This window comes from Mustela putorius, unplaced genomic scaffold (genome assembly GCF_011764305.1).
Source record: "Mustela putorius furo isolate JIRA1106 unplaced genomic scaffold, ASM1176430v1.1 tig00004033_pilon_pilon_pilon, whole genome shotgun sequence".
NCBI classification, from domain to species: Eukaryota; Metazoa; Chordata; class Mammalia; order Carnivora; family Mustelidae; genus Mustela; species Mustela putorius.
Genome location: NW_025422169.1, coordinates 2,610,216 through 2,637,789, shown reverse-complemented (window position 1 = coordinate 2,637,789; position 27,574 = coordinate 2,610,216). Strand labels below are relative to the sequence as shown.

Here is a 27,574-nt window from a genome sequence, read left to right as displayed (position 1 = left end):
AAATGTACTAGTAACTAAAAAATGCAAGTTAAAAAATACTATTAAAGTGCCTCTGCTTTAGGCTCAGGTCATGGTCTCAGGGTCCTGGGATCGAGTCCCACATCGGGCTCTCTGCTCGGCGGGGAGTCTGCTTCCTCCTCTCTCTCTCTCTGCCTGCCTTTCTGCCTACTTGTGATCTCTGTCAAATGAATAAATAAATTCTTTTAAAAAGAAAGGAAAAAGAAAAAGAAAAAAAAAGAAAATATGAGGATTTATAGGTGCGTAGACATTTCATGACACAGCCAGAGAACCTAGCCTGTAGCACCTACTCAGTAACTGCTAATTGATTCAAAATCCAAATGGGAATGACCATGCTGGCTCAGATGCAAGACCTAATTAACACTACGTCTGTGGCCAGCATGTCTCCAAAGAAGCCATGATTCTCCTGTCAGCATGTTACCCAGCAAACAGAGTCACAAAAACTACTTGCAGTCCCTAAAGCAAAGAATTTTCAGAATATTCAGCAAACAGGACAAGGCTGTGATGCCTCTCAAACATGAACAGAAAATCAACCACCACAAAAGAATGTTTCACATATGTGTGATTAATCACTTTGGGAAACATTGTCCATAATGAAAACCTCCAGGTAATTTGTACCCAACCTTCCCACTGTGAATAACTTTAAAAGCAATATACAAAATGTGTATTTTTCTTAAATCTTGAGAGTATCAAAATAGTGCGAAAAAATATCTGGGAAAAGATGAAAATTTAAAGAGGCAGGCTTGACTTTGGGATCACTTTTATCAAAGATGTTTATCAAGGCCAAGGTAGCATCTGAGAAGCTGGGCATCACTTGAGTAGCTGAGGGCGTCAAAAGTCAAAGTCCGGAGCCCACCAGGGAGGGTGCTCTGTGAACCTCTACATCTTGTGCTCTACAGAAATAAACCAGTCTTGAAAAGACTGAAATCCAGCTTTGAGCCAGCTGGGCTGCCCAGAAAAATCTCAAGCCCTGAAAATGGACTAAAATGATCCCTGATTAGGCACCTGGGTGGCTCAGTTGGTTAAATGGCTGATTCTTGATTTCAGCTCAGGCAGTAATCTAGCGTCATTGGATCAAGCCTTGCATCAGGCTCTACACTTAGCGATTAGTCTGCATCAGGATTCTCTTTCCCTCTGCCCCCCTCCCCAATTGCACATGCTCTCTCTTTTAAAATAAGTAAATAAATGTTTTATTTATTTTTTTAAGGATTTTATTTATTTATTCGACAGACAGAGATCACAAGTAGGCAGAGGCAGGCAGAGAGAGAGAGGAGGAAGCAGGCTCCCTGAGGAATAGAGAGCCTGATATGGGGCTCGATCCCGGGACCCTGAGATCATGACCTGAGCCAAAGGCAGAGGCTTTAATCCACTGAGCCACCCAGGCACCCCAGTAAATAAACCTTTAAAAAAATGACCCCAGATTGTAATCTCCCTGGTACCTGACAGAAACACCCCAAACTTTCTTTAGCAGAAAAATTCATCACCATAGGCCTTCAATTATTTCTACAAACAAATGCTTGAATATAATGTTCATCATGCAATCAAAAATGACCAGTCACACAAGGAGAGAATTAAAAACAATAAAAACAGATCCAAAGGCTCAAGTTTGGAAAGATCAGATACATATTTTATTTATTTAAATTTTAAAATAACCCTTTTATTTTTAAAATTAATTTTATTTTTTCAGTGTTCCAAGATTCATGGTTTATGCACCACACCCAGTGCTCTGTGCAATACATGCCCTCCTTAATACCCACTTTAAAATAACTATGTTTATGATGCTTGAGAAAATAAAAAGTGTATTGCAAACTATGTCGTAACTGAAGCTTCTAAAAAGTGACAGCAGATTTGAAAAGAACAAAATGGAAATTTTAGCACTTAAAAATGCAATAACTGAAAGAACTCAGTGGATGAGTTTGAGAGCAGACTGAACGTATCTGAAAAGATAATTTGTGAACTGTAAGATAGGTTTGGAATGAAGTACGGAAAGGCAAAATTTGGAATTAATAGAAGAGAGCAAGGGAAACAGGATACAGAGGAAGTTTTCCAACACTGGAATCTCATAAGGAAAAGTGAGCCAAAGTGATTTCAGAAATAATGGCTGAGGATTTTCCCATGAATCCATAAATTCATGAAGTCCTAGGAACCTCAGGCAGAAAAAAAAAAAAAAAATAAGACATCCACATCTGAGACCATCATATTAAAACTACAGAAAACTTAAGAAGAAAATCTTAAAAGCAGCCAACAATAAAAGATTACCTTTAGAGGAACAACAGTTAATAAAATTACTGACTTATCAACAGCAACAATGGAAACCCGGAGACAAAGGGATCTATCTTCAAAGGAAAGAAAAAATACTATCAATGAAAAATTCTATTCCCAGTAAAAATATCCTGCAAGAATGAGAAAGAAATAGGGGCGCCTGGGTGGCTCAGTGGGTTAAGCCACTGCCTTCAGCTCAGGTCATGATCTCAGGGTCCTGGGATCGAGTCCCGCATCGGGCTCTCTGCTCAGCAGGGAGCCTGCTTCCTCCTCTCTCTCTCTGCCTGCTTCTCTGCCTACTTGTGATCTCTCTCTGTCAAATAAATAAATAAAATCTTAAAAAAAAAAAAAAAGAATGAGAAAGAAATAAAGCATCTTTAGACAAACAGAAACTAAAAGAATTCTTACAAGCAGATCCACATCTAAGAAGATACCGAAGGGTATTCTTTAGGCAAAAGAAAAGTAATCCCAGATGGAAGGTCCGAGATGCAAGAAGAAAGGAAAGGAACCAAAGTGGAGAAGTCAGCAGGAAGGATTCTGTACAAGGACGTGCTGTGGAAGAGGTACATGGATTTGGCTGACAGGGCGAAGATATCTTGCCCCAATACAAGTCAGAAAACATATCTGGCAATCTTCTGAAAGAAAATAGTTAAATCCTATTTTTGCACAGAATATATTTTTTACTATTTTGGGGCAGAGGAAAATAAGATGCCATGAAGAAAAAAATCAACAGATTCTACATGATCTTTTCAATGCAAATGGCCAAAGCTACTTACAAAGTAGTAGCTGAGAAAATATTTACAATAGTTTATAGCTAAGATCAGGTTTAACTACATGTGGAATGTGATGTAGGGGTGGAAAGACATAGGGTAGAGGGTTCTTTTGAGGTATGGGGTATTATTAAAGTACATACTTATTAGTAATTGATAAAAATAGATAATTAAGAAAGAAAAGCAAGAGAACTAAGTGTTTGATGAATACAGAGTTATAATTTGGTCTGACAGTCAATAGCTTTTTCTGTTTTGTGTTATGTGAGATGAAACTATATTAAAAAAGCAAAGTTGTGATATTTATGATACCAGAGTAAGATAAGGAATAGCTCTTTCCAGTGGCTTGCTAAAAAAGTTTTAATAGGGGTACCTGGATGGCTCAGTCAGTTAAGTGTCTGTCTTCAGCTCAGGTCATGATCTTGGGGTCCCGGGATTGTGTCCCACATTGGACTCTGTTCAGCGGTGATTCTGTTTCTCCCTCTCCCTCTTACCTCTTAACCTCTCTCTCTCTCTCTTTCTCACTTGCACTCTCACTCTCTTTAATATATAAATAAAATCTTTTTAAAATTTTTAATACTTGTATTTTCAGTATAGACTATATTTCAATATTTCAGCATAGACTATATATCCCCTAATGTTCCTCCTATCCCTAGAATTTTAACATTTATCCTAAATGCAGCAAGAATATCCTGAATTATTGAGATAGAAGTTCTCTGTCCTAAGGGTAGACCAACAGGGCTGTCAATGACTCTGTTCCATTGATCTGAAAGGTCATCATTACAGAACAGAATTATTCCATCAACAGTAGTGCTGCTGACTGTCCCTCTCAGTGTATTCCTGCCTCACATTATCTACTCTGCCAGCTCCCTTTATTTCCAAGGGCTCCTATAGCATTCCCCTCTGCTCTCGTAAAACCACCATCCTGAAATGATAGCTTATGTCAATGGCTGAACTGGATTATCCGCTCTGGAAGGTTCTGTGTAAGCAGAACAGCTGGGTGGTAAAGCGGATTTTGGCATCAACTGAATTTTATTCCCATGGTGCATCATGGTTCCAGACAAAAGTGAGAAAGCACAAAATTGATAGTTGGCCTTCACTCACCTGCCGGAGTTTGGTTCCTACCATAGAGGCACTGCTGTCGAGCACAAATACCACATTCTTGGGCAAAGGGGGTAGGTCTCTGGGGGCAAAGTAGTGCACAAAGTAGCCATTTAGAACCTGGTGGAGGGAAGAGAAAGTAAAAATGGTAGTGCCTGGAATAGGCAGAAAAACTACCCAAGATGGACAGTCTGTACAACTTCCACAATTCAGAGCACGAAGCACATGAAACAGATTTCATAAAGATAAAGTCATCCCTTTAAAATCTATCGCCTATGCTGACTAATTCGATTTTAATTATCCACCCGCTATGGCCCTTGTCACTTGGAATTCCTGCTTCCTTCAATATGTGGTTTTAACAAGTTGAGATGTCAAAGCCGTCTACATTCTGGGTGCATGCTAATGCATTTTAATATTCCCACCCTGTCTCTGGAGCAATAAAACCTAAAGGGAAATGAGCCATGGACCAGACTTTCTTAATTAAAATTGAAGATGAACTAAAACTCTAACTTCCATCTAAAACACCGCAGGGAAAATTACATTACAGATTTCATTTGCTCTCCAGATTACTGAAGCAGGAAATAGGAAGGGAACACCCTAGTCCCCTTGGAGACATATTTTAAGTTAAAATAAATTTCTAGGAACCAGAATGTTCTCCCTCCCTAAGATAAGAACTGGAATCCCTCATTCTGAGTCTAACTAAAAGTATCAAGCAACTGACACAAAGTGGCAAAACAAGCCCATTACCTGGATGTCCCCAATGCTCTGCTCCCTGTTGACGTCGTATCTAATGATGAAATCTCCCAAAACGCCATTCTGAGCAATCCGGGCTTGCTGGACCACACTAGGCTTAAAAGTCACTTTGGCAAAAGTGTCATTTCGGTTGATAACAGTAGAAGGAGGTGGCCCAGAATCATCTGCAAGCAAGATATAAACAGAATTCATATCGATATTTTCTGGAAAAGAAGCAGGGATGTTTTGCATGGACATGGGGCTAGACTTGACTTTACTGCAGGTTTATACGCCGTATGAACTTCGCAGACTTCACACTGATAGTACATCCAAACACATGAGATATTACAGATTTCACCTTTATACCTTCTTTTTCACCGTTCATGTAACCTTTTTAAACACACAGAAGTAGAGAGAATAGTAAAATGAACCCCCATGTGCATTTCACTCAACTGAACGATTATCAACCTCTTACAATCTTCTGTATCTGTTTTTTTTATCCCCTCATGGTATCTTGCTAGAGTGTTTGAGAACAAATCCCTGACCTCGTATTTCATCCATAGATACTTCGGTAGGTATCTCCAACTGTAAGAACTTTTTTCCACATAAGCACAAAACCATCATCACAAGTTACAAAACCAAGGCTCGGTGCCATCTTATCCCCGAATATACCGAGTCTGCATTGAAATTCCCCCAGTTCTTTAGAATGTGTCTCAATATGACTGATTCCTTCAAATCCAGATCAAAAAAGACCACACAGCACAGCAGGTTTATGTTTCTTAAATCTCTTTTAATCTACAGGTGTTTCTTCTAATGTTACATAAACATGTTGTAAAACTCTGGTTATTTGTCCTATGGAATTTCTTACATGCTGCATTTTTTTTTTTTACTGTTTTGTCTTATCTTTTAACTTGCTCCTCAATTCCCCTGGTTTCCATCCTTGACTCAAACTGTAACATCTGGGGGAACTAGAAAAAAATAGCGATATCCAGGCAAGAGCTCATTTAATTGGTCTGGGGGAGAACCTGGGCATCAAAGCTTTAAAAATCCCCCATGTGAGTCTAATGTGCAGTCGATGTTGGGAAACACATCTCCATCTTCTCTACTTCCCTGTGTTCTGGTAGGAAAGTTAGACGCTTGCTTAGACACAGGTCCATACCACTGACAAGAACACTTCACAGGTGATGAATGATGCTGACTGCTTACCACTTTTCCACGTCAGAAGCACACAGTGTCTACTTGTCTGTTTCAGCTATACTAAAAAAAAAGATGGCGGGCTCCCATGTTGTCAATCCGATCACCCATTATAAAGCTCCTCATCCATCTTTCACTTCATTGTTTCACCAGACACCGATGATGTTTGTGTGGATCTACTAATTCATTAGAGTTGGGAAAGTACGGTGTCTAATTCTTGTCACCCCTTTCCTGTGGGAATCTTCCAGAAGAAACACCTCCCACCACCAAGCATTTGGTTGCCCCAGCATCCTGTTTGTCCAGAAAGGTTATGGCTCTTTAAACAAACAAACAAACAATTAAACTGCTCCCAAAGTTTTTCCCAGCATAAATCCTCAAATGCAAATTAGAATTACAGAAAGATAAATCCATAAATGGATTTTACATGACTTAAGAAAAACTAGTGGGATGAAAGATTCAGTGCAGCATAGCCCATGTTTTACTCCTGACCTTCATTTCCTGTTAGAATAGAGACTACTACTACATACCTCACAGACTACCCACCTTTACAAATCTAAATACCACCATGTCTACATACTCAACAACAGAAATTCGAATTCAAATTTAGCTCTGCATGCACCAAGAGGAATATAAAAATAGAATGGAGGATACATAAATATCAGTATATGTGGAAACTTTATCCAGATACTGAATCAAAGCCAGGCTTAAAACTGCTGCAAAGCATCTGATCATTTTTTAAAATCTCTTCAAGTTGACACCATACAAAGAGTGAGCTGACCAACAATCTTCCATACCTAATTAGCAAAATAAAATAGGAAACAAGGCATAATTTGCCTGTGGTAATTTGTACGTAAGAATAAACTTTATCTCGCTAAGGGTTTATTAGACATTAAAATCAAAGGAAGTTTAAACATTTCCTTCAACAGAACAGACAATTATTTTTCAAAGACAATTTAGGTGTAACCTTAACAGGAACCACAGGGCAGAGCTGATTCTATTATTTTCACCCATGGAGGGCAGAGGTTTCAGGAGTGAAGAGAAAGCCAGCAATTAGGAAATCTTATTTTTACTGAAGACAGTTGTATGAAAGATAACATGCTTCCAACAGATCTGCCCATCTGAAGAAGGAGCTGGAAAATCTCAATGGCACAGTGACGAATGCCGCCCTCCAGCTCACCAGCATGGTCGACTGCGCCGAAGAACCACTACAGAGAGGAACGGTGAAAGGCTGAAAATGGAAAAGTCTTTGAAATAGAAGGACCATGTGTGCTCTTCAGGGTCAACCTCTCCTTGGTGATTACTGACATGGCTGAGAACTTGGAATCATGAATGAACAGAAGGACTTAAGTTCAATACTGTCTCAACCACTCGTTACCTGTGAGACTTTGGGCAAGTTATCAAGCTTTGGTTATCTCATCTGCAAAATGGGCTAATGGTCTACCAAACTCGTGCTATTGAAAAGACTAAGTGATGTCATGGACCAAAGTCCTTCCTTAGCCCCACACCTTTATCCCCACCTTTATCCCTAGATACACTGTGCCTTTTTAAATACATACACGTGTATTCAAAGCTTAAATATAAGTTAGACACAGGAAGTGATTAACAATCCTAATAATAAAATACAATGATCAGAACATACTGCAGTAGGAGTCACATGAATGTGGTCTCTCTCTCTCTCTCAAACCATCTTCCTGTGCGTCCTCACCCTTCTTGGGATAAATGGCTCCGTGCCGGATGAAGCGAGTTAAGGGAGGTAGGCACTAATGTGAAGCTACAACTGCCTTCAGAGCAGGCAACATCTGCTTCCAGGACTGTGGGTGACCGGGGATAATGGTGACTGAGGGACATGAGACCATATAGGTAAGGGGGAATGACTGTACTTAGGCCATTCTGATTCATGCCAGTGGATGTTCCTATAAACCTTGAAAATATACAAAATAGTAAAAGGGCCAGGGAATCAAATATAAGACAATACAACGGATTGAAATTGGGATACTATGTACAGTGAAAAGGAAAGAATTCCTCCTATTTATACGGCGTCTCGCAGTCATTTTGAGCGGGCACATAGATACAGAAGAGAATACTCTCTATGCTTCCATTTACATACAGCTCACGAGCAAGCACGACTGGTCCATGGGACGCAGAATAATGGTGAAGAATGGTAGCCACCGCTAGCGGGGTGAGTACCTACTGGGAAACAGTATGGGAGTCCTTTGGGTTTGTGAAAATACTCTTTATCTTGGCCTGGAATTAGTTGTCTGGGTGTACACACAGGTGAAATTTCATCAAGCTGTAAAAATGAGATTTATACACTTTATTCACATGTACCCCAATTTTTTAAAAAATCTAAACTTGCTGGGATCTGGATGGAGAACAGAGTGAGCAGGCATCCCCTAGCATGTAATGGACATTATTTGCCAGAGAGCCTATCTATTCTTTTCCTTACGATTAGTCTCTTAGTGTGGGCATTTATATGGGGATTAGGTGTATTCAGAGTAATTCCAGCTGGCAGAATTAGGACCGGGGTAAGGTTACTGGGAAGCACTCTTTGTTCAGCCTCAGTAAGCTCTAGGAAAGATGTCCTATGGGCACAGGTGGCAGTCACAACCGATTTCACTGGTAGTGTTCACGCAAACCCTGGATGCTTCGATCACCTGTGGGGGTGGAGCAGAGCACCCTTGTGCCATGGTCTAGGACCTACATCCCAGATGTCCTGTGGTCACATGCAACAGCAGCATCTGCAAACTTGCTAGAAACACAAATTCTTGGGCCCACTCACAAACTCTGGAAGGGGGGACCCAGAAAGCTATATTTTAATAAGTCTTGCATAGCACTAGGTTATCTCCAACTTTCAAAGTCTACCTTAGATTGACCCTCTTCATACTGTCGGCATGTACCTACTCTTCCTTGTTCCAGATCTCTCTCATTGAAATGCTCTTTACGACGCCCCTGAATTAATACCATTCATGGTTGAGTGAAAGCACCGAGGATTAAAAAGTATAATTTCTCTCTTCATAATTCATTTGACTGGGCTCTTTGATATAAGCCATGAGAAAGATAGTGTATTATTATTTTGGTTTCCTGTTGACCTCTGATGTTTGCTAGTTCATGATGAAAATTCATGAGACTCCTCTAAATGGACTTATTTTCTATGCCCAAAGAGTGGGTTGATTCCCACTTTGGTTAAACAGCAAGAAGCCTAACTCCTGGGCTCACTTCCACCCATTAAGTATCAGACTGTCAATGTGACCCAATGAATTTCCCACTGACTATTAAAAAAAAAAAAAAAGTGCTGGGAAAAATTCCAGAGCAATAACTCTAGAAAATAAAATCCTCTTTTTGCTAGAGAAGGGAAAAAAACCTTTTCATCTACGAGGTTAATCTAGGCTGCCCCAGAGTTGCTGACCAACATCCCAAACCAGAATAATACTGTTTAGTTTTTCCTTATGTGAGTCGTGGCTCCTACAGCTGACAGCCACAAAACAGCTCATGGGCACAATGGACTTGATTCGCAGGCCCTCCACTGTCCCGGCATGGGTTCTGAACACAATGAAGAGGGCAAGCGAAGAGGCTGGGAGCAGACCAAAGAGTGAGACTGACCTACTTTTCTAATGAGAGCACACATGTCTCTTCCTGCTCTTGGCTTTCTCTTGTCCCTGCCCGCTTGGTTAGGGAAAAAAGTGCAGTGCCGTGATTGCTCTGAATTGGAGGCGCGAATCTCATGTTATCTCCCCGTTTTGATGCAAACATCCACGCTCTTGTTCAAAATGACCTTCTGCGGTCCACCAGGGCCTCAAGTGCGTCCTTGGGAAGGTTCGCTAACCGCTCCTTCTCCACCCGCTCTTCCCTGCTCCTCAGGTCACCAGCATCCTCCGGATACACTCTCCCTGTCTAGAATCCGGTATTCTTGAACAAGAAGATACAAACTATTTTAGAAGGTGCATAATACCAAAGAAAGTGGGCTCTAAGATTTGGCAGACTCAAAATGACTAACTTAGTATCTCTGAGCCTCTGTTCCACATCCATTCAAGTGGAGTAAATCCACGTCAGAGAATCACTGTCTGAGTGAAGTGAGATCACATACATAAGGCATTGAACATGGTAGGGGCACGTGGAAAGTGCTCAAGACTTATAACCCCCCCTCTGTTCCTTCTGAAGGAGCTTCTTATTCTCTTTGTCTTGGATGAAGCGCAACTCATGAGGGAAAAAAACACTCTCTGATAACATACAGTTTACATTTTTGCCCTAACAGTTTTCTCCATACAACTGAGAGCTTAGTGAAAACAAAATAATCATTATTTGGAGGAAAAAAGGATAAATCATAATAAACATTCATAACAGGGAGTTCAAGAATATTTATAGCAAGAACAATCTTTTTTTTTTTTTTTAAAGCATCATGGAGTTGGTAGCTTCCCAAGAGGCCCCTGAAATTATATACAGAATTTCACATAAAAGTATACATATGTGTATTTTTCCTGGACAGAGGGCCCATGGCTTTCCTTAGAAAGGAGTCTACATAAGGTTACGAAGCATGCACACAAATGCTATTAAATATTCTTCCCACTGATTCTGTCTCGTAATGACAAAGTTCTTCATGTATTTTAGAGAACATGTAGGTCCTTAGTTTTGTCCCGGAACATGGGTGTTATTCACAAATAAACATTCTTCTCCTAGACAACCACATGGGGATAAAAGGAAGTCAATTGCTATGTAACGTGTCTAAAGGTGAAAAGATTTAGAAGCAAAGAACCACAGTCAAGGGCATCATCTGGAAGCTATGCCCTTTGGGGTCAACCGACTCCTTCCTGTCTCCTTCCTGTGGACCCTGGGTTTGCCGACCGTCAGAGGAAGGAGGCCAACACCTGGTGCTTTTACAAAAGGGTTTCCAAACAAACTCTGCCTTCTCATTTCCCTTGGAAAATGGTCTAAACTGTCCACGTTTGTTTATGTAACCTGCTCGCCTGGACCCCAGTGGGGAGATTTCTTCAATATGGGACAGTCAAAAGTATTGTGAATAACGGGGCAACTACCCTTTGAGGGTAGCAATACGGACAAAATCCTGCTGCTCCCCCTGCTTATGTGCTCTCTCTCTCTCTCTCTCTCAAATAAATAAATAAAATCTTTAAAGAGAGAGAGAATAAATCTTAAAATTTCTCATCACAACAGAAAAAACTCCATAACTGTGTGGTGATGAATGTTAACTAGATATAGTACAGTGATCATTCTATAGCATATTTAAATATAGAATCATCACTCTGTACAACTGAAACTAAGATAATGCTGTGCATGAATCACATGTCAATAAAAAATGTATACTGGCGAGGTCTCAGGGGAAAACGTGGTAAATTTGGGCAATAAAGATGAGAAGGAATTCGGTTAAATACCTTCATAAGCCCCCGGGTATCCTTTTCTTATGGGAAAGGTGTTTTATCCCCTAGATAATAGGTGTTTGAAATCTTTTTGGAAAAGAGCATCATATAGATAGGATGGCAACAACTTAGCAGAGAATACTAATGCAGAGTGACCGCTGAAAGGGTTCCGATTCAACTCTGTCACTTTATAAAGTAGTACTTGTCCAAATTTCTTAGAAAGTTTGCCTTCTTCACTAGTTACTCACTGCTCTTTCTTACCAAAATACTACCTTCCTAAGCCTCAGCTTTCCCTGTGTGACTGACGTTCCAGAGAAACTACCCACAAACCAAGTCAACTCTCACACATTCTACACACAGTTACGCCCTAAAAGCATGTGCTATATCCCTTCCTGGTATCATTTTGAGTCCACAGAAAACTTTAAATACTACCTCTTTAAGTATCTGAGACTGAACCAAAGGGAAACCTACCAAAAATGGTGCCAGAGCAGCAGAGGAGTCTAAGATCAAGAGATTTCTGTTACATGCCTCCACACTGGCCACCTACACAAAGTTGGAACATGGCTCAGTCACTGGGAAAATCTTCACAGCATTTCACAGATTCAACCAGACAGAGGATTTTCCTTTATCATTCAAAACTGCCAACTCTACATACCCATCAGGATGACTACTATCAATAAGAGAGAAAATAACTAGTGTTGGAGAGGATGTGGGAAAACTGGAGCTCTTGGGCCCTGTGAGTGGGATTGTAAAATGGCACAGCAGTACGGAAGACAGTATGGAGGTTCCTCCACAAATTAAAAACAGAACTAACAGATGATACAGTAATTCCACTTTGGGGTAACTGCCCAATAAAATTGAAATCAGGATCTCAAAGATCATGTACACCAAGTTTATTATAAGCAGCACTATTCACAGTAGCAAAGAGTGGAAGAAACTCAAGTGTCCTTCAAGGAACGTGGTCTATGCATACAACAGACTATTTTTCAGCCATGGAAAGGAAGGAAGTTCAGCCACAATATGGCTGACCCTGGGGGGCATTACCCTAAGTGAAATAAGCCAGTCACAAAAAGACAAATACTGTGTGATTCCACTTACATGAGGTACCTAGAGTAGTCAAACTCACCGAGACAGGAAGGGAATTGGTAGTTATGAGGGGCTGAGGGGTGGGGTGGGGGTGAATGGTAACAGGGAGCTGTTATTGAATGAATACAGAATTTCAGTTTAGAAAGTTGAAAAAGTTCTGGAGATTGGTTGCCCAACAATGAAAATAAACTCAGCACTATTCAGCTGTACTTAGAGCTGGTTAATTAAGATGGTTAAGTTAATGTTATGTGCTTTTTACCACAATTAGACTTCTTTAATTCTTAAGAATTGCTGACTAGAAGTTCTCCAAGGGAGTGACAATGTCTTAGACACTATTAGGTTCCAGGCATCTAGCACAGCTGCGAGGAATGTGGAGAGAACTCAAGACAAGTTTGTTGAACGGTTAGCATGGAGATGACTCAACACATTGGCCCAAAGTTGGGCATATGAAGGGGGGAGCCTTTCAAGAGAATCCATCTTGAGAGTGTTTTGGTGGCCATGGCAGGTGCTCTCAGTAACCAATGTCACAGGCCATGGGCACATCTCTGGGTTCAGCCACAGCTATGGTGGACAGTGCCACATGCCCGACAAAAATCCACCTCATACACCAAACAGGCAACAGGAAAAGGGAAGAGACAAAGTGCAGTCTCCCCAAGAAGAGTGGGTTGCTCACCAACGTCAAGTTCAAGAGAGAAGGCCACCCTCCTGGGTCTCTCGGAGCCATCCTGCTCACAGCTGGTCCTGACTAAACTACAACCCATGTCAGAACGAACAACATGGTTCTCATATCAGCATTAAAAACAAAACAAAACAAAACCAACTATGGAGCCAAATGATTCATACCTGAATAATTTCTGCACTGAACAATGCTGGAAACCCTCACATAACAACCAGATTATTATTTCCTGGCAAATGCACAGAGGCCAAACAGGGCCATTCCCTTCCAGCTACAGAGTGGAGACTGGATCTAGGGGAAGAATACAGAGCAGCAGGGAGCTCGGACCAGGGGTGAACCATCAGTCACAATGCAGTCCTTCAATAGAAGCTGCCAGATTCAGCAAATTAAAACACAGGATGCCCAGTTAAATCTGAATTTCAGATAAACAACAAAAGATTATTTTTAGTGTTAATACGTCCCAGAGATTGCACAGGATATAACTGTCTATCTGAAATTCAAGCTTAACTGAGCATCCTATATTTTATCTGGTAACTCAGGAAAAGGAGATCTATGTATTTGTACCCAGTCTTCTGGAAACAAATTCTGCCTCTTAATCCCCCCTTCACAACAAAATAAGAGCTATACCCAAGATCTGGCAAAATTAACCAACTTACACCAGAGAAGTGTTGAAAACCTAGTTGCATTCTTTTATTTTTTCAAGTCCTTTGCCCATGTCTTAATTGGACTGTTTATCTTTTCTTGATTGAGTTGTAAGAATTCTTTATATATTCTGGACACCAGATGCTTTGACATAGGATTTGCAAATATTTTCCCCATTCTGTAGGTTGTCTTTTTAGAATGTATTTTAAGAGCACAAACTGATTCTGTTTAGCTGTCTTCAGTGTTCTTTAGTATGGGACCCCCTCAAAGATGAACCAGATACTGGGAGAAAATGAAGACAGTTATGATGGTCTCCTAGCCCCTGAAAGTAAAATTTCCTTTTAATGTCAGATTAGGGTGATTTCACATGAGTCCATTGGTTTTGACAAAGATGAGTTGAGATCATTTAGGAACTCCAGCTGGGAAACTTGGAAACAGAGTGAGCAGCCCAGGACTAGAGTTTTAGGGAATGAAGAGGTAGGAATGGAGTCAAGTAACACTTGAAAACAAGAAGACAATCCTCTGGTTTCCATCCCTGGGGACTCTAATTTAACTGGCATAGCTAATAGATCTCCAAAAGCTCCCCGGTTGATCGTAACATGCACTGATGATCAGGACCCTCTGAGCCAAAGGAGCTACGTCCAACTGGCACGTAAAGGTGGACAGTAAGCCAGGCTCCGAAAGGTAGGAGCCTCTGCTCTCACTGTGGTCTGGGGAAAAGTGGGGAAGAGCAGGAGAGGTCCAGAAAGCCATGGTGGGAATCAAGGGAAAGAGAGAAGCTTTTCTGACCCCCAAAATGCCCTGAATGATTGTATTTATCTTTTCCAAGAGAAGATGGGATACCTTATTTAAGGAGCTCAAGACTATACTAGAAAGACTGCGCCAACCCCACGGGGATGGCCTGTTGGCACTTTTCCATTTCACATTCCATCTATGTTGATGAACAGAAGAAGCTGCATACGGGAAGAGGTTATTTTCCACCAACTGTGTGAGTAATTCTATGTTGGCCTGTATCCAATAGTAAAAACATGTAGGTAGAAAAGAAGAATGATACACATTTAACAAGGATCGAAAGTATTCCGTAGGTTCAGATATTGACATAGTTATGAATGCCCCTAAAGTCTGCTAGAAAGTTCAAAGTAAGGGTTCCTAACCTTTGTAGGGCATCAGAATCACCTGGGGTGCTTTAAAAAATACAGCTCTCTGAAGAGACACAGCACATGGATTAGTCGCTGCCTGGGGCTGGGGTGGGTACAGGGAGCAACTGCAGAGATACAAGGATCTTTTGGGGTGATAGAAACGTTCTAAAACTGGATTGTGGTGATGGTTGCACAACTCTGCAAATTGACTAAAAATCAACGAATTATACACTTAAAACAAACAAATTTTATCCTGTATAAACTAAACCTCAATAAAACTACTTTGAAAACTGAAGAATATAAAGGGGAAACTATGAAAGCCATAGAACCATACCTATTTAGTGGGAGAGAAATATGCAGCATTATTCTTTAGCTTTACAACTACATGAACATGTCAAAAGCACTCATATATTTTTTGGTTTCTCGTATAAATTTGTAAGAGTATCACACCCAAAAATATAGCTTCCTAGGCCTTACCTTGAGAAATTCCCATTCATGTGTTTGAGGTGGGACTCAGGCATCTGTATCTTTTCTTAAACCACTCCAGGTGACTAAAGGGTATAACCAGGTTTGAGTGTCACTGAGGTAAAGCAAAAGGGGAAAAACCAGGCAAGGCACCTTATTTCTTTATCTCACTCGATTTTACTCTCAGCTGTCAGGTTTCTTATCATAAATAAAAATTTTCTGCCAAAAACAAATTGGAATCATGGAGAGCGCAGTGATTTAGGTGCCCTGGAACAACAAGAAGTTCAAGATTTTGACACAGAATGTGAAACAACCAGCCTTGAACCAGCCTCATGCATGGAGTAGCTATCTTGGCACACACCTTCAGAAGCCCACACATCCCATGATGTTCCAGGAAAGTCTTGGTTTCAGAGACTCTGTCCCACTGAGCTCACAAATCACCAAAATATTTTAGGAAGGAGAGGAACTGAGAGTGGGCAGGCATAAGAGAGAAGTCTTGTGTTTCACTAGACACCAATTTATAGTTTTTTAGATTTTGAACCATGTACCTGGGTTAAATGTTTTAATAATCCAGTAAGTATAAAACTTTGGCTTCCAAATTACATCTCACAGAAGTAGCTTGTACACTGAGTAGGAGCTCATGAATTTACAGCGTGATGGCTCTGGCTCTGATCCTGATATGCCAGATAACTAAACTGTTAAAGGCTCGTTCTATTGCTTTGAGCATTTCTTTTCATTCTTACACAACTAGGGAGAGATGTAGAATGTGATCTCACACCCTTAGGATTTTATAATCTTCTATGTACTCAGTTCAGTGGGTGAGGGAATGAATTTAGAGTCAAACAGCTTTATGCTCAGATTCTGTTTCTAACAATAATTAAATATGAGTCCTTGTTCTTGTACTTAAACTCTGTAAACCTTAGCTTGTTCACAAATAAAATGGGGATAAAAAGTATAACCCAAGAGGGCTATTATAAAGACTGAATAAGATATAATACAGCAAGTACTGAGTCCAGTACCAAGCACACAGTAATCCTAATCCAGAAGTGCATCCCTAAGGATGCAACAGGTCCAGTGGTCAAAGATTTGCTTTGAGAAATTCCAGAAGTCTGATCGCTCAGTGGTAGCCAGATCTAGGAGAGGAATGTACTGGCATGGGTCCACATTCACACAATTACAGCTCATGTTCTGGTGCAAGCCCAATTCTAGTTTGATCTCTACCCTGGATTTCTTTTGGTAGCACGCAATACTGTCCAGACAGAAATCACAACAACCTGTGCCTCTCCGTCCTGGGGCTGCCATTTTGCAGGGACAGTTAAAAGCTGAGTGCTGAAGGACAAGAAGGAGCAGCCAACAGGGAACCAGTCCACTGCACCTGGCTTGGATACATACTTGTGAAATCTCCATGCTTTGGAAGGCAGTATATCCGCTTTGGTACAAAAAGCTAGGAAAACAACTTTCTTAAAAATAAACAGATTCCCAAGAGATCAATGGTCTGGAAAAATTCCTCTGAGATTCTCACAGGCCCAGGATATAAACAGTAAGCAACTTTTCGGCTAACAATCGCTAATTCACAGGGCCTCCAAATATAACACATGCCCATACACCACAACTCATACACATCCCTGAAGAGTTGCAGTGGTTCTGAAAATGAGGCAAAGCACACACATTTCATTACTACAGCAGGACCACCTGAGTAGTCTCCCACCGCTGAGTCCTCCACACATGGCTGAGCCCCGGGCCCTGTCCCAGACACGTGGGCCACAGCAACCCTGCCCTCTCAGAGATCCCAGGAACTCACAGAGAATCTTCTTCCTCCTAAAAACAGCCCTCTTGCACATGGCTGAACATAGGAGAATTTCCCTATAGATTATGATTAGGAAGAAATGGAATTTTAAAACATCCTTCATTATTAGTTTGGGTGTATTTCTTTTTCTTTCCTGATGTGCAAGCATGAAATTAGCTATCTACTGTTTGAAAGGCATTGTGCAAAATACTGTAAGGAAACAAAGTAACCGGACACAGAACTGCCTTCCCAACCATTATGCTCTAATAGGGGAGATAAGATTTGCACAGAAAAAGTCAATACAAGGTGATAATGGTAATAATAATAATAATAATCATACTTCGTTATTAAGTCCTTACTCTGGGCCGGGCACTTTACATGCACACACACTTCCCAATAACCTTGTGAAAGAGTTGCTGTCCCTGCTTTACAGGGCAAACAGAGTCTTCCAAGACCTAGAAAATTTTTGTCAGGGTTCTAGTTAACAGCTGAACTAAAGTCCATTAACCACACACATGGTGGCCTCTAGGACATAAGAATGGTGTATTATATTTCACACCGTTTCTCAAAGTCAGATACCTCGACAATATTTGTAATTTTTCAATGTAATCTAGATTAAGAGTATCCTACTCAGCCTTGGGAATGGACACATAACAAAAGACCTGAGTCCCCCACAGAACCAGGACACTCTCCAGTGTCTGAGACAAAACTCGCTGTCCCACGGACAGCCACGAAGGGAACTTAGCAGAGGCAAGAGTAAAGCGCATCATCTGCACAGTCCATTCTTCCGCACACCAGCCCTGGGTCTTGACTATTTTCACATTAGATGAAATAACAACATTCTCCCCCTCCCCCTTCAAGCCGTGTTCTACTCCCCTCTCAATCTCCTTCCTAAGTATTCTTGGCCAAGCAGCTTTCTTTCTCCTTGTGGCCACGGGGGCTGAGTTCAGATTCTGCCTATTCACTTACTGCTCAGCCGTTCCCAGACCTCAATGTCACAGATACCCGTAATCAAGAGATTCTTATCCTGGTGCAACTTTCTGACACATCGGTCTCATTATTGGATTTGACATGAAGCCTGACTGGTTTACTTATACTTAGGATAAGGCCCAACACCCATGAACATTTCATATAAACCATCAGTTGAAATTAATATAGTAATTAAGATTACATTGTATGGAATTTATCATTATCATTTCAACAAATGGAGTACAATTTTAAAAACCAGAATTTGAGAAGAACCTAAATGGTGGTCCAGAGAGCCCACATTGGGCTCTCTGCTCAGGGCAGAGCCTGCTTCTCTCTCTCTCTCTCGGCCTGCCTCTCTGCCTACTTGTGATCGCTCTCTCTGTCAAATAAATAAATAAGTTAAAAAAAAAAAAAAAGAAATTAGATTCTTAGAAAAATAACCCTGTAATCCCTCACTCCCTAGTATAAAAGTATTATTTTATAGAACTTTCTAGACATCTGTCAACTTCACATTTAACAAACTTAACATATTTAACATTACAGAGTGTGTACAAGTGTTCTCTTTTCCCCCATCCCATGTTTCATTGTTTCCAGAACCATATTTTACTAACCATGTTTGTTTCCCTGCATATTTAGGATGACATAAAGTTTTTGCTAGTGCAAATGTTACCAAACTGGGTTGCACGTATAACATTCCCAATATTTTAGATGCCTCACCTGGATTAGATGCTCAGAAAAGAGATTACTCTGTCAGATGATTTAAACACCTTTAAATCTCCAGATGGAACCAGCTTATAAAGGCATTGCCTTTGTTGTGTTGCTATCTTTCAGATTCTCGCAAATTCTGAGAGGCTTTGTTGCAGGGGGGGCATCTGTTTTATAGATTCCTCTAAAGCCAGCGCCCTGCTCTGAGTCAGCACAGGAGATCCGGCAATCGCACTCACCTTCCCCTCTCCCGCTGCCCTTTTGCCTGCTGTGCTGTAAGGGCAGCACCTCTAGTGACTCGATGCCGGACCTCTCCAGAATGTTCACTTCCACCGTCAGCCTCCCCACCAGTTGCTGGGGACGCACGCTGATGACGTGCTCGTACTTCCCCAGCCGCCGCTGCAAGAGCTCTTCGTAACTGAGGAGGAAGGCCGCTTTGTCTTTGCTGGGAATCACGACAGAGGCTCTGAACATATCAGTCCCCTTCTCCCTATAAGGAAAATAAAAGGGAACACAGGGTCGGTCAGAGAAAGCCAGGTTCCCTCAAATCCCCTCAGGGTCCTGGCCATTCTCTCAAGAGAATCCCTAGAAGAAAAACTAGTGTCGGGAAGAGAACCAAAGGCCTGCACTAAAGGAAGGTTACAAAGTTTCAAAGAATACTGAAGAGTACAGAATTCAACTGTTCTTTCCTACCTCTCCTGTAGTCAGGCTTGAGGAAGCCAAGGGGGAAAGGGAATACTGAAATAGGTGAACATCTGGAAAAGAGATTTTTGGGACTGGGGGTCTGGGTGGCTCAGTGGGTTAAAGCCTCTGCCTTCGGCTCAGGTCATGATCCCAGGGTCCTGGGATCGAGCCCCACATCGGGCTCTCCACTCCTTGGAGAGCCTGCTTTCTCCTCTCTCTCTTTGCCTTCCTCTCTGTCTACTTGTGATCTCTGTCTGTCAAATAAATAAATAAAATCTTTAAAAAAGAGAGAGAGAGAGAGTTTTGGGGTCAAGATATGAATTGCATTCTTCTTTTTACAAGAATGGTCAAGTGAGCCTGACATCTGATGTCATTTTAAAATAGCTAAAATCTTAGGTTTTTATAGGTGGTAAAGTTTGGTAGATATGGCTAGGGATAAGGACGAAGAATAAAGGATTGCAAAGCATATAGAAATATAAGCCATTCCAAACATTTTCAGGGCTTGGAATAAAGGTTCTCTGATTCAAGATGGCAGACTGACCATAAAAGGAAAGGGATAGGCAATGAGTGGTAGGGGAAACCATCAGTGCATACAGCACTTCAAAACATTTTTGGAAGATGGGGAATAGAGCAAGAACTCTACAGCTCAGACTATGGATCAAGATACAGAACATCAGAGAGATGGAAATCTCGGGCTCAGCATAAGATGTGAGTGGGAAGGGCACCAAACACAGGAAGGAGACCTCCAAGTCCATATATGAATGAGTGACTAAGATGACAGACTTCCTACACTCCTCTTTCCCAGTGCTAAAAAGAGACACAACTATTAAGATGGAAAAGCTTCACTGAGAGCTGGGAAGAATGAAGAAAGACTGACACTTGAACCCATTATTGTAAATTCTCAAAACATCAGGTAGAGGACACACAGAAAAAGAGTGGTATTAGAAGACATTAGATGTACCACTAGCAACACTGGATATTATGACTCTAGGGGCAATGTCTTCAAAGTTGAGATGAAAAATTATTCTCAATCTTAAACTCGATGTGCTGTCAAAATATTAATCAAGGTCTCAGAAAGTTTGCCTCTCATACATCCATTCTGGGGAAGTTACTTCAGAATATACTCCAGCAAAGTTAAAGTGAAAAAAGAAAGAGGAAGATATGGAATATAAGGAATAGTAAAAGCAACCCAGAAGAAAATGAAAAGAAGTCCCAGGGTAAACATTGATGACAAGGCTGCAAAGTAATGACAGTAATCTATGGACCTGGAGACACCATTCTTCCATAACTGACAGTTCCGAAATCAGGATGTGCCTCCCAATCAATGATGCCTTCTAACTGCTGTTGGCAATAACATGGATGTCGCTGCTTATAGATCTGTCATAGTAATTCATTTAGTCACCATTTCAAAAGAGTTATGTGTCTTGCTAGATGTTAATAGTGACAAATTAAGGTTTTTTTAAAGATTTTATTTATTTATTTGACAGACAGAGATCACAAGTAGGCAGAGAGGCAGGCAGAGAGAGAGGAGGAAGCAGGCTCCCCGCTGAGCAGAGAGCCCGATGTGGGGCTCGATCGCAGGACCCTGAGATCATGACCTGAGCTGAAGGCAAAGACTTAACCCACTGAGCCACCCAGGCGCCCTGACAAATTAAGGTTCACCTCATTAGAAAAAAGAAAGATAACTAAAAACTCCAGGAAAAACAAATGCATATGTTGTGATCCAACTAAACTAAACTGTGGCATAATTATGAATGACTTATGAATTGTAATGAAACATAATCCTCATAAGATTCATCTAATAAAGACCACTTAGGACCCACCTGCCGTACAACAAAGCTGGGTTTCAATAAACTGCTGCAGTAAGGGAAATTACACACCAAAGGCATCATGGAGAGAGAATCTGGCCAAACAAAGGTGTATAGGATTGGGAGAAAAATGGAGTGCAGATAAAGTTAAATGAAGCAATGTTTGGAGGCTCGAAACAAAGCAGGGCCATGTATAAAGTGGTTAGTATCACCCTGGACTGAGAAACAAAGTCAAGGTTCTGTCCTTAGGAACTACAAAGTTAAGATAAATGTCAACTTTTGTGGCCAACAATGCCTTATCTGAAGCTGTAGACCTTGGCTGCTTTTTGTATCAAAGTAAATCTATGACTCACATCTTCCAGGCAAGAATGAGATATTCCATTCTTGTGAATAAGATTTCCAACAGCAAAGTTTTTGACAGTCTATGATTTTAAATAACAAACTTTCTCAAAACTACATCCTTTTATTAACGAACAAAAACAGGCTCACATGTTCACACCAACTTATCTGGATAACAGAATCATTTTTCTTCAAAGGAAACAGATCACTTTACTTCAAATGGGCTGACAGAGAGGGAAATAGAATCTTAGTATACCAAGTGGCTCTGCAGTTAATGACTTTCATGTAATCATTAAAACTCAAATACTAGTCATTGGTTTTCAATGTTTAGATTCAAGTTATAGACAAAACAAAGAAAATATACACCATTAGAGACTAAAATTTAAATGTTGGTAATTCTGACAGTGCAAAAGTAAATGATCATGTAGAAGAAGATGGGTACTGGAAATGGAAAAGGAAACGTAGGGTTTCAGTGAAGGAGTGGAAATTTAAGATAGGTCTAGTCTAAGATGGTGTAACACGGCTTACACGGACGAAAGAAGAGAAAAGAATGTGAAAATGTGGAACGCGGAGGGAAGGTGGGAGTGTCCTACGTATGCTAAATCCTCTTCCTTCCTGGCAGGAAATCAACAGATAATGTCTGATGTTTATTAAGAATTTTTTAAAAAAAAACTAGACTACCTTAAGCTTTAGAGTTAGGGAAGTCGCTACAAAAAGAAATTACAGAAAATATTAGAAGTGGATATTTCTAGGAAGTGAGTTCTGGGGATTCAGAGTGATAAAATGTTCCTTTTCACGATAAACCTTTTCCTGCTATATTGTTAACTGTATATATTTATCGACTCTATGGTAATAATAAGAAGCAGATAAATCCTTGAAGGAAGGGAAGAAAAGAAAAAAAAGTTGGCAAAGGAGTAAGAAATGAGGCCCTTTGCTCAAGTGGATTTTAATTCCTTAACTCAGTGGCACTTACCCATTATCTTCTGATGTTTTATTCCTTTTCTCTTTCACCTTATCACCATTTTTCTTTTCTCTCCCTGTGATTTCTCCCTGATACACCTTGTCTCCTATGAGCCTGAAACACAAGAGACAGCTATGTTACCAACTTGCAGTTCCAAGACAAATTCAAACGTGGATCTCATAACCATGACAACCCTAGAAAATATTTTTATGTGACTCTTGGATGTCCAGAAAGAATGCATTCCAGACCAAGGCACTACCCTTGAATCATTCATTTCATTCTAGGGCAACTTTAAAACAGGTCCAAATAGTCGGGCTTGACCCATGGTGCCTCTGGGATTCTCCAGGAGGACATCAGATCTGTTCGAATCTCCATGAAGATTCACCAGCTTGAATCTTGCCCAGACCCCAAATGAAACCCCCCAAATCCACCCTTCTTTGCACGTCTTTACCTCCTAGTTCAGAAGAAAAGGAGAAATAGTTTATTTTGTATATCATATGGATCATGCTATCTCATCATTCAGACCTCAACTTAAACACTGCCCCTTCTGAACTACCTCCCTGATTTCTCCCCGTCTAGACAAGCTCCTCTCGGTGCTACTTGCCATCTTTAAGCACTCGCTACCGTCTGAAATTATCTCATCTATTGATTTGTTTACTTACTTATCATTTTTCCCCACTGCAATTTCTGTAGCTGAGCAACACTGTCTTTTTCACAGAAATACACTGATCACTTGGAAGGGCTCCTGGCTCAGAGCGGGCACTCATTTGTCGGGGGGAAGAAGAGAAAGCGGAAAAGAAGAGGAATGGGAGATAGGAAGAGAACAGAAACAGAACCAAGGACGAGACCGTGGAAAGGAAGGAAGAAGGAAAAAGGGATGATGGGGAGAGAGAAAGGGGAGAAGGAAGGAGAGAGCGAACGAGGGAGTCGGCCCTCTGAGCCCCACGCCATCTGCTGGGAGAAATTCTCACGCCCCCAGGCCCTGGAGCTCGCGTCCTCTCGGGCTCACCCTGGCTACCCCACGCGGACTTCGCCATTCCAGGGTCTCTGACCAGAGTGTCGCTTACATAGTGAAGTTGGTGATGAAAGCTGCGGCTGGAATCTGCAACTGAAATTCGATTTCCTGGTCCTCGGAAGCTCTATTCAGCATTCTACAGGACACGGTAGTGAAGGCATAACGAGAAATAATGGTAGACTTCACTGAGAATTCCGTCATCAGGGGTTTGGTTTTCTGTTGGAATTAAAGCACGCGGTATTTTCAGTGACATGGGAACGTGCAAATCAATCATTCTGGGGTAGGGGTGAAGCTCCGTTTTCATCAGAGAGATCATCTTCAACTTGGCAGCCTTTGGCATATGATTCTTTTCTTCTTTGTCTTGCCCTCGCTTTCTGCCTCACCACTCTCTCCACTCATAAAACAACTATGGTTGGACAACCAGCTCATGAGAGAGAAGCATATCTTTTAACTTAACTTAAACAAAGGGACACGGTGAAGATTTCCTATTTAACAGAGAATACACACTGTTGAAGTAGTTTAATGAAGTATTGGAATTTTTAGAAGTCAAGTATGTGAAGTATGTAATGCTTTTCTGTTATAAAATTTTCGATCACATTTACAGGATCATAAAATTGATGAAGACATCAGGGCATACCTATTTCCAAATCAAATTCAATACCCACTTAGAGAAGCTAGATTCCAGAGCTTTCCCGTGGAGACCACAATCACATTATTGGAAAGTGGGAATCGATACTGAGTTCAAGACAGTATTTGGGGTATTAGAAGCCAGAAAAAGGAAAGTGTATGCTAATTAAATTTATCCCGAAGCCTCTGACAAGAGCAGTTGCTACATGGAGCAGATTTAAAAGCAGGTTAAAAGTTTTCAGTGTATTTCTAGCCTTCACAACAGCGCTCCATTGGAGGGCACTGAAAGCAGATGCTGAAGAAGGAAGGAAGCATTAATGAGTAAAGCAACCAAAGCAGTTCTCTAACTCCAAGAACTGGCTGAACAAGTTACAGGCACAGACTGAACATTTGTGCCCCTCGTCCTCTCCCCCCCAACACCACCAACAAATTCATGTGGTAAAGCCCTAACCGCCCTCCACCATGTGACGGTACTTGGGGATGGGCCTTTGGCGGTTGAGTAGGGTTTGATGAGGTCACGAGGGTCTTCCTGATGGGGTGAGTGTCCCACCAGAGGAGACACGAAAGAGCTTGCTCTCGTTCTCCACGAGGACATGGAGAAAAGGTTACACAAGTGAGAATGTGGCCTTCTATAAAAGCTAGGAAGAGTCTGCACCAAAAAATGAATCCTGCCAGATACTGATCTTGGACTTTGCAGTTTCCAGAACAGTGAGAAAATAAATTTCTGCTGTTTATGTCTATGGTATTTTGTTATGGCAGCCCGAGCAGATTAAGAGAAGGCATTATCTCCTTATGGACTTGGACACACATTCAGGGTACATGTTCTTTATTCCCATTTCAAACATGAGAAGAAGTCAAGCTTGTAAGTTTACATATTGGCCCATTAACAGTGATGGAGAAGAGACTGAACTCGATCCCACCTGTCCCAGAGCCCACACTCACCACCATGGGGCTAGTTGTCTCGGCGGATCCGTCTTTCTATCTCTGGGTCCTCAAACCCCGGCACAGTCTTCAGCACTCTACAGGCTCTCAATAAATGCTGAAGAGAGCCACGTTACTCCAATAGGATTCTACTTTCCCTACGGGACGTGACCTACCTAGTCAACGTTTCTCTTGACTTGCGTCTGCTCTCTGAATTTCCTTCCAGCCCTAAGCTAGTTTTCAAAATAAATATAAGATGATGCCCTGCTGGTATCAAGGCATATTGCTTCTGTGACACCCAGAGGGACTCTAACACCCCATTCTAAGAGTTTCACAGTGTGTCATTCTATTTAAACGTATTTAAATGTTGGAGTCAAACCATACCACCTTTCACAGCAAACCACTGAAACTGGACAGATACTTTATACAACATGTTAGAGAGGTAGGGTTGAGTCCCCTACAGTACAAAGCACATCTGAGAACACACGTGAACAGACTCAAGATGGGAAACCGCACAGAGCAAGGCCAGAATGGGCCAGCACTGGACACAGAGGCCAAGGGATTATTCATCTTTGTGGCTGAACTTTTGGTCTTGGTGACTCGAAAGGATAAAAACAAAAGGCAACAGGCTCAGGAAAAATGTTAAGAGAATGTGTATCTTTCTTGGAAAGTTGGAGAAAGACAAGCACAAAGTTTCCGTAAAGTGGTGATCAAGCAGGACAAAAAAAATCTAAACATATTTGAAAGATTTCTTCACCTGCGAGAGGAAAAGAGGTTCTCCGATTTGGTCTGAGAAGGAATTACATCAAAGCAGCGGTTCTCAAGAGTGGTCCCAAGACTGGCAACATGAGCATCACCCGGAAATCTGTTAAAAATGCAGAATTTCAAACTCCATCCCAGACTTGCAGAATGAGAAACGCAGGGAGTGGGCCAGAAATCTGTATTTTAATAAGGGATCCTGATGCCCAAGTCTGATAACCACTGTTTTAAAGTAACAAAAGGAGGTGGACCTCTTCATATTTCTCCATCTCTAAGTTAAGAGGGCTTGAATCAATCAATAAAATTATGTCTGCCTTTAGATCCAAGAAGCTAAGGTAAAGCCTAAAGTAAGGAATGAAATGGGCTTTTAGGAAACTATTCTGGAATTTAGAAATTGATTGTAAATAGTCTCCACACAAATCTAGTCTCCTTGGGACAATATCTGTCTCTCCAGAAGTGACTCAGATTAAAAAGAGATTCTGTGTTGCATCACCACTTCCTCATATCAGGGAGATCATATGATAGTTGTCTTTCTCTGCTTGACTTATTTCGCTAAGCATGATACGCTCTAGTTCCATCCATGTTGTCGCAAATGGCAAGATTTCATTTCTTTTGATGGCTGCATAGTATTCCATTGTGGATGGGATTGGGAGGGAGACAAACCATAAGTGACTCTTAATCTTACAAAACAAACTGAGGGTTGCTGGGGGGAGGGGGGTTGGGAGAAGGGGGGGTGGGGTTATGGACATTGGGGAGGGTATGTGCTTTGGTGAGTGCTGTGAAGTGTGTAAACCTGGCGATTCACAGACCTGTACCCCTGGGGATAAAAATATATGTTTATAAAAAATAAAAAATTAAAACATTAAAAAAAAGAGAGAGATTCTAGATGTGGATTAACCAAAGTCTTCTGTTAAATGATCTCATTAAAAATATATATACCACATTTCAGGGTGCCTGGGTAGCTCAGTTGGTTAAGCGTCTGACTCTTGATTTCAGCTCGGGTCATGACCAAGTCCAATTTGTGGGATAGAGCCCCTCATTAGGCTCTGTGTTGAGCTTGGAGCCTATTTAAGATTCTCTCTCCCTCTGCCACACCCCCTACTTGGGCACATGCTCAAGCTTTCTCTAATATAAATAAATAAACCTTTAATATATATAGATTTTTTAAACACACACACACACACACACACTCCAGTAAAGACAATGAAGATAAGGAGGTTGAAGAAGGTGGTAATGATAATGACCTTAAGAGCACAATAACCCATTGGGGATTTTTAAATTAAAATTTGTGTCTCCTCATCTTTCCCAAATGGAACCTTGAGATAAATTAAAGCATAAATTGAGATGCAGTGTTTTACTTTTACTCATGTTTCCCTGGAAGCAGGTTTTCTTCCTAAATTATCCATGTTTCAACATATTCTCTTATCTCCAATATCCTTATATTCTTAAATATGTGAATTTGTGAAGGGTTTCAATACCACAGCACACAACTCTAATTTCTATAGATGCACTGGGTAAAAAGGAGCCAATGCTAAAAAAGAAAGAAAGA

At 41.1% G+C, this 27,574-nt stretch overlaps 1 protein-coding gene across 3 annotated transcripts in view; it reads right to left on the bottom strand.

The window, feature by feature from the left end:
- The window catches only part of ITIH5 (inter-alpha-trypsin inhibitor heavy chain 5), a 90,254-nt gene that overhangs the window by 27,502 nt on the left and 35,178 nt on the right, over positions 1-27,574 (bottom strand). For 2 of the 3 annotated variants that reach the window (XM_045072336.1, XM_004757953.3), the window contains exons 3-7: positions 23,771-23,934; positions 22,716-22,817; positions 19,151-19,401; positions 4,896-5,065; positions 4,152-4,268 (exon numbers count right to left, since the gene is read on the bottom strand). In XM_045072336.1, coding sequence (XP_044928271.1) covers positions 4,152-4,268; positions 4,896-5,065; positions 19,151-19,401; positions 22,716-22,817; positions 23,771-23,934 — 804 coding nt within the window. Of the gene's footprint in view, positions 1-4,151; positions 4,269-4,895; positions 5,066-19,150; positions 19,402-22,715; positions 22,818-23,770; positions 23,935-26,023; positions 26,132-27,574 lie in introns of those variants that run through there. The other variant, XM_045072337.1, reaches the window with a different exon arrangement.